The following is an 8,151-nucleotide window of genomic DNA, read 5'->3' on the forward strand; positions in this document are numbered from 1 at the left end:
AAACACTAACACACACACACACACACACAAACACTAACACACACACTAACACACACACAAACACATTTTTAAATTCTTAAAAAAAAACAAAAACAAGAAAATGCGGAATTTACATTTGTGGATATAAAATTTACAAAGAAAATCAATTAAATTTATAACAAAACAAGCATTGCTTTTAGTAGAGTCAGATTCATAATAATGTCCTAAAATAATTCCTTTGAAAGTAATGGATACATCTAGAAATGATAATTAATAAATGAACCAATATTTTCCCAGAATTGTTCAGTATAATGGCAAGTCCAGAATAAATGAAAGACAGTTTCTGTGTGAAATTGTCAAAATGAAAATCTTGTATCAATAATAGTCATTAAATGCACGTAGAATGACGCGTAAGCGCAAGGATCGTCGGTCACTGCGCATGCGCACTGCGCCTTTCCCGCTCGCAGCGACTCCGACGAGGCGAGGCGAATCATTCCCGCGCCTTTAGCTTTCGATGAAACAGACCCAAACAAACAGAAATAAGAGAAGAGCTCAGGAAATACACCCTCCAGCCGCTCCTTCATCTGAGCGACGTGTTCCGCCGTGCGCGCAGCCGCCCTGCTGCTCGTGCCCGCTCTGCGCGGGCGTGTGATCGTGAGTGCGCGCGCGCGTCGTGAGCAGCACGCGACTGTGTCCCGTTTTAACGTCTGTCATGTCCAAACTGGAGCAGATTCTGATCCTCGACCCGCCGGGCGACCTCCGCTTCAGAGGTAACCGCGGCTCAGTCACGAACCCCAGCCGCTTTAGCGGAACCGGCTCGCGGAGGCCTCGGGCCCAGGCTGCGTGGCTGCCCGCATGCCTGCACCCCTCCCTCGGCTGCCGTTTAACGCGAGGCCCGAGGATGCGCAGGCCTGTGGGGGAAAGCGCACATAAGTGTTGTTTTATACCAGCTCGTTCTGCTAAACGTGTTTAGGGTGAATGTTGTTGACTCGTTAGTGTGTTCGGTGTCGGTCAGCTGTCAGTGTTAGCATCAGAGCTAAAGATTAACAGATTAAAGATTGAGATGTTGAATGAATCAGATCTGTCAGTATTACTCAGGTGATCGATGCTGAGCTGTTTTAAGGCGAAACGCGTTGTTGACAAACTAACACATTTTGTTCAGCAATCGTCACTTGACCACTGCATGATCAATACAGCGTTTATCAGCTCATTCTCAGTGTGTGAAGTGTTTATTTAGCACAGCTCAGTTTAATACATTACATCTGTCAACCCTCAAAATGCATTCAAAGTCTGTAACGTTAGTATTATTACATTCTGGTCAGTTTGGACCAAAAGAATCGTTATTTTATAAAAGTGTCATAACTTAATTTTTTTTTTTCAACTAAAACCATGTTGTATCTTATCAGCAACTTCTTATTAATGAATTTAAAAAATGAAAAGTTTTGAATATTACCATTTTATTACTGCATTTACTCCTTTTGTTCATTTAAAATAATTGAGAAATTCTTGGGATATATATATATAATTTTTTTTTTTCCCACAACATTGATTAGAAATTTTGTTTCAATATATCATTGCATGAAATTTATAAGAACACATATAATCTGAGAATTATCAGTATGAACTTAATAAAATGCCTTTGAATTCATTAAGGAACATTTTTTTAATGGTTATATCTCTTAAAAATAATTGTGAAAAAAATCTGAAGAAAAGTGTATTTTGAGGGTCTTAAAGCACTGGCTGAGTTTTGTTTCCTTACTAAAAACTATGCATTTTTTTTTTTTGAGATTTGTATGCATCTCTTCCAGGTCAAAGCAGCCTGTTATGAGGGTCAGTTTCGTGATGGAAGTGTGTTTTATCATCAGAAGCGGCTGGGTGCGTTTGTGCCGTACGGATAGGAAAGAGGCCTGGGTGTTTTTGCATTATTTATGAATGACATGTCTGCTTTTACGCCGGTCTGCGGACATGTGAGCCGCTCGGATGAAGCTTCATCACAACACTAATACTCAGCGCTGATGCTTCTCCTGATGTGTGCAGGACCCTTCACAGATGTGGTGACCACTAACCTGAAGCTGAGGAACCCGTCCGACAGAAGAGTATGCTTCAAAGTGAAGACCACAGCTCCTCGGCGCTACTGCGTGCGGCCCAACAGCGGCCTGATCGACCCCGGCGCCACCGTCACCATCTCAGGTGAGACCCGTCCGGTGCGTCAGGAGGCCTGGGGATCATTTCAATCTGATCCATTCCAATAAGATTAAAAAATCCAGTATAAAAAATGCATTTTTACAAAGCGTTCTGTTGCAGCTGAATAACACGAGCAAACATCAGAAGACTTAGGCCTACAAGAGGAACTTTTGCCTGTGCTTTTAACAAAAGCACGACTGCAAAACAGACTAATATACACTTCAAATATTAAAGTGTTAAAGACAAGTAAACAGCCAGTAATAAAATAGGAACAAACTAATCAATTAGCAATAGCACAAATAAATACAACCGAACTGAATTTCAGGTACAGAAACTGTAATTAAAAGCTTAAAAACACTGCATAGTTTTCTTTTCATAAATAAAATATAGTCAAGTTTTTCAGTCAAGATCAGCGAGTGATTTTCTTTAGTTCTTTGATTCTCATTAATGACGGGTTTATTAGGCCGCTGAACGCACACAGATCTAATAAATACTGCACACGAGCGTATTCCTTCTCATGTTTGTGTGTTTATGATGATATACTGATATGAAAGAAGTCAGTTCTGGTCTGGAACGTGAAACACACAGAACGCTTGGAGAACGAACACGGATTGAGACGCTGTTCTCTGTTCTTCAGACGCTCCTTCCCTTCCTGCGCTTAAATCCTCTTAAATCACATTAAAATGCGGCCGCAGGAATCCTTAAATGCAGGCATCTTATCGAACACCAGGTTCTTGGGAATTTGGAAGCGGTTTTGGATACCCAGCTCTATTGGTGAGCGGATCCGGTGTAGTGTGACCCTGACGCTCTCTCTGCTCTCCTCCAGTCATGCTGCAGCCGTTTGATTACGACCCAAACGAGAAGAGCAAGCACAAGTTCATGGTGCAGACCATCTTCGCGCCGCCCAACGTGAGCGACCTGGAAGCCATGGTGAGCTCATCTTCAACACACAGACACACACACAGACACACAGACAGACAGACAGACAGACACACACACACACACACACAGACAGACAGACAGACAGACACACAGACAGACAGACAGACACACACACACACACACAGACACACACAAGCCTACATTTAAGAATTGCATACAAATCTCCATGCATTTGGATTACACAGTTTGAACATGCGCTAATAAACTTTAAATGCAATGCATATTTGTCAGTCAAACATCAATGAAACAGGTCAGATTTCTGTAATAGTGCTAATAAACTCAATGTGTTTGATGTTTATTTACTTTTCTGCTTCGCAATACTGAGATTGAATTATAGCAGAAAGTACATTGAAGGATAAAATTGCAAGATAATACAAATTTTTCAAAAATACCTGAGAAATATAAAAACAAATTTTCAAAACATATTCAATACTACACCAAAAAAAAATAAGATATACATGTGCACATATATACATATACGCCTGTCCATACATAAACAAAATATACTTCCATTCACACACACACACACAAATATGAATTTTGTGCAACTACAAAAAGGACCCTAAACGAATATATTTATCAGCAATCAATCCAGTTTGTTTCAATCCCGTGCAGTTTAACTAATTACATATTGCTCGTCCCGCATCTAGCCATATTTTAACCATTTGCTTACTTTTTAACAGAATTAATTGAACTGTTGTCACAGTTGAACAGATTTATGCTGATTCTACTGGATAAATGCATTTTAAAAATATGATTATTTAAATAAACAGATGCAAATAGTTAATAGTAAATTATATTGTGTTTATTTTTGGAGTGCAGAAATCTGATCGGATTTATTTGTTCAAACTCTGTCAATTTAATATGCAATTCAAACAATTATTTAATTTAGGCCCAAATATCTTTTTTTTTATATATAGCGCTTTATAAAATACAGATTTTTTTCAAAGCAGCTTCGCAGAGATAAACAGGAAAATAACAGTGCTAATGTTGTAAACCAGCTCATTATTCAGATCAATAACAGTTTCAAAGTTCATCAGTAATGACACAAACATCTGCATCTTCATCTCAGATCACGGCAGCGTTTCATCCTCTGAACCCTGGAAACGCTATGTTTAGAGCGAGACGAGTGAAGCCTGCTAATGTTGTGTTTACCGTTGCAGTGGAAAGATGCCAAACCGGACGACCTGATGGACTCCAAGCTGCGCTGTGTGTTTGATATGCCTTCAGACAATGAGAAGATGGTGAGTGTGTGTTTGCTCACGATTATAAATCACCATCACTGTTACTCACACCTTCGTTCTGCACCGACTCTGATCAGAACGAGCTGGAATCGAGCAAATCCGCGTCTGCTCTGAGCGCCTCGAAGGCCGACGGTCTGTCCCTGGACGACACGGAGATGAGGAAACTCATGGAGGAGTGCAAGAGGCTGCAGACGGAAGTGGGGAAGCTGCTAGACGAAAACCGCCAACTCAAGGTACGAGATCACCTTCACAGACTTCTACATCGGCTGTTCCCTCCTGCCGACTCCATCCCAGCATCTTCAAGAATCGGCTAAAAACACATCTCCATCTTTATTAGATCCTCTAACTCTAGCACTCTCTGTTCTTACTCTATTCTTTAAAATAAAAGAGAAGAACCTTGCTAGGTGTACTGCGTTAAGCTAACTGAGACTTGTTTTAGCTCTTTTGTTGGTTTTGATTGCTTCTATTGTCCTCATTTATAAGTCGCTTTGGATAAAAGCATCTGCTAAATCACTAAATATTAGTGGCTCATACTATTTTATAGCACTTGCTATTCAGTTCTGTATGTTATTATTTTTAAGGATTTATGTAGTTGTTTAATTGTATACACTTAATTATTGTCCTAACCAACTCCTAACCCTAAACATACACGCTGGTAACCCTTTTGAAATATTTAATTTCATTGAAATATTGCATGTGTTTGTTGATGTTTGATTCAGGTCTCCTCTGTTGGAGTAGATAGCGCTGTCCCAAAAAATAGTGTCCTAGAACTGCAGCCTTCGGTACGGCGGGAACATTGGGTTGTTTTTGTTCTGACCAATGTGAAAATGACCCGTTTTTACCCTGCAAACACAGAGCTGTAAATGTGAACTGGTGGATCGATGAGAAGATAATTCATTTATACAAATCTAAACAGTCAAATGTGTTAGTATGTTATTTAATTCATATAATAACTTATTGTATAATTGTTTAAATTAATATGATAATTAATATTTTTGACTCATCCATTTTCTTAAAGTGTATAATTTGATAGAACTTTTTGTTTTCCTGAAAACTTGTATCTGAGCTGTAAATCATGCTTTTCACAGTTTAATAGTGCACCATAGACATGGCCCTACCCCGCTCATATGGTAATCATTTTATTTGTGCAGGTCTTAAAAAGTCTTAAATTTGAGTTTAAAAATCCTGCAGCACCCCTGAATAATACACGAGATTCACAAACACTCCGACCGAGATTTTAGCTTAATATATCAATAATTTAACATGTTCGTGGTTCTCTAATGCTCATTAATGCTCACATGATGTTTTTTTTTTTTTTCTGAAAATATTTTTTATAGTTTTAATTTATTTCAAATAAAATATGAAATCTTTTTTAGTAAATGTTTTATTTTGACTTTGTGTTTTAGGAGACCAATCAGATGGATAATAATAATTATAATAATAATTTTTTTTAAACTTAATTCTTTTTGTCTTTATTCATGCTAAACAATTATAGTCTACCAGAAAAATTGACAGTAACGGATTCTTACCCAAAAACATGCATTAATGTATGAACAATTTACTGACTATAATAAATAAATTAATAAATAATAAAGAATTTAAGTTGTGATTGGGAAAAATAATATTAAGTGTTCATACACACAGTTTTTTCTGAGAGATGCATAGCTATTTTATCTCTAATTCTAAAATCGAAGACAGAAATATAGGCTGTTACTGGTGTAAGTTACAATTGTACTGTAAAATAACTTCCATAAGTTAAAGTATATTTGTCTTAAATTCTTCACATTCAAACACTTGAGCTTTAAACATAGTCGTTTTATAAATAATAATCAGCAGAAGTGTGTACAAGAACTTTGTTTGGACTCAAAACCAGAACATACAGGAAGTGTTTCTCATAAACATGATTATTATTTCACAGTTATGTGTTGGATGTGAGTCTGAGAGCTTTGAGCACTAGGTGGCGTAACGAGCTCAAATGTAATTAAAGATCAGTGACGGCACTAGACGTGGTAATGCGATATATCACAATATTGAACATGCACGATATTGTTATCATGAGTAATTATGTAGCCTATTACAAATTCAGATTTCTTGAATGCATTTTAAGGAGACTTTTCCCCTCCACTGGGCACAGTGCACGACACCGCTGTATGCTGCGTCACAGATGCATATTATTTAATGCACCTGAGCTAACATCAACTATCATTTGTATTATTTCACTTCTGTAGCTATTGTTAATGTTAATGCATTAACTAAGGTTAACTAATGAAATCTTATTGTAAAGTGTAACCTATTGGTTTATAATTCTTATGCACTTTAATCTAGTTTTTATTTTATACTTTTTTTGTGTACTGCTTTATTGCATTTAAATGTTCAGTTCTCTTTGTTATAAGAAAAAAGTTATTAAACCTGTTATATGACAACAGCTATATTTGTAGCAATAGCCAACAATACATTGTATGGGTCACAATTATACATTTTTCTTTTATGCCAAAAATCATTAGGATATTAAGATCATGTTCCATGAAGATATTTTGTGAATTTCCTACCGTAAATATATCAAAACTTCATGTTTGATTAGTAATATGCATAGCTAAGAACTTCATTTGAACAACTTTAAAGATGATTTTCTCAATATTTAGATTTTTTTGCTCCCTCAGATTCCAGATTTTCAAATATTGTCTGATCCTAACAAACCATACATCAATGGAAAGATTATTTATTCAGTATAAATCAACCTTTATGACTGGTTTTGTGCTCCAGGGTCACAAATTTTAATATCGTGTTAATACCGTATACCGTGATAAAAGCATTAGCAATTAATCGCAACATGAAAATTTGATACCGGCATATGCCTAGACGGCAGGTGTGATGATGATGATGATTGTGTGTGTCGCTCTTCATCAGGACGAAGGGCTGAGGATGAGGAAGGCCAATCAGTTCGACAGCTCCGTCTCCAAGTCTTCGTCGGCGATGCTGAGCAAAGACCCTGCCTCCAGATCGCTGCCGTCTCTGCTCGTCGTCATCGCCGCCATCTTCATCGGCTTCTTCCTCGGGAAGTTTGTCTTGTAGAGTTCTGCCGGAGCGGAGCGTGCGTTCTTGTCGATATAAGCGTGGCGTCTGCGCAGACGAGCCTCACGGCAGCGGAAATAAACGTGTCTGTGTACAGGATCATTCAAACAGGCCTTGCCTTTCTCACACGGTTAGTACACACACACACACACACACACACACACACACTCAGAAGCGGGCCGTTCTGTGGTTCCGGGTGGGTTTCTCTGGGGTCGGGGAAGAAGAAATTGTCCATTTGTCCGAGCATCACTAGCAGCCCGATGGAGGCACTGTGTGTGTAGAGACCTGAAAAAACAACCTATCAATCAATAAAAGGACGTGTTTCTCTTTCTCTCTGTGCTTTATTAAGAGTTTAATGGAATGTTTTAAGTGTCACGTACATGTTCTTTGGATTCTTTTGAGAGAATGGGAAGTAATGCAGATTCATCGTCACACAAACACAAGCCGATCGTCTTTGCTACTTGTTGCTGGACGGTGGCGTTACACACATCTCCACGTTTGTTTTCTCGAGTGTGACGACGTCAGCCGGGAACGTTTCCCTCACAAACGCAAGCGATTCCCATCATTTCATGGAGTTTTCTTTATGCAAATTATTCTATGTTCGATTGTGAGGCAACTTGACTGAATGAATCACGTTTGCAGTCCTGTCCCGTGGTATTTAACATGCTGAAATAAAGAATCTTTAACACTCTTCATGCTGCCTGCGCTTCGTCTCTGTGTAAATGTGCAG

The 8,151-nt window shown here is 38.4% G+C and overlaps 1 protein-coding gene across 1 annotated transcript; it reads left to right on the forward strand.

Moving 5' to 3' along the window:
- The first annotated feature begins 406 nt into the window (after window positions 1–406).
- On the forward strand, window positions 407–8,114 carry vapa (VAMP (vesicle-associated membrane protein)-associated protein A). Its single transcript, XM_058765562.1, has 6 exons — window positions 407–749; window positions 2,017–2,169; window positions 2,990–3,093; window positions 4,269–4,349; window positions 4,427–4,582; window positions 7,257–8,114. The coding sequence occupies exons 1-6, from the start codon at window positions 692–694 to the stop codon at window positions 7,419–7,421; spliced, it is 717 nt and encodes a 238-aa protein (XP_058621545.1). The 5' UTR covers window positions 407–691; the 3' UTR covers window positions 7,422–8,114.
- Window positions 8,115–8,151: the final 37 nt, after the last annotated feature.

Source organism: Onychostoma macrolepis, chromosome 24 (assembly GCF_012432095.1).
Source record: "Onychostoma macrolepis isolate SWU-2019 chromosome 24, ASM1243209v1, whole genome shotgun sequence".
Taxonomy (NCBI): domain Eukaryota; kingdom Metazoa; phylum Chordata; class Actinopteri; order Cypriniformes; family Cyprinidae; genus Onychostoma; species Onychostoma macrolepis.

What these genes read in the sequence shown, in the direction of transcription:
- vapa (XM_058765562.1), top strand. Translation starts at nt 692, where the DNA reads ATGTCCAAACTGGAGCAGATTCTGATCCTCGACCCGCCGGGCGACCTC. An exon ending in GGGCGACCTCCGCTTCAGAG is followed by an intron (nt 750 to 2,016) that starts GTAACCGCGGCT and finishes TGATGTGTGCAG; the next exon opens with GACCCTTCACAGATGTGGTG. An exon ending in ACGAAAACCGCCAACTCAAG is followed by an intron (nt 4,583 to 7,256) that starts GTACGAGATCAC and finishes GCTCTTCATCAG; the next exon opens with GACGAAGGGCTGAGGATGAG.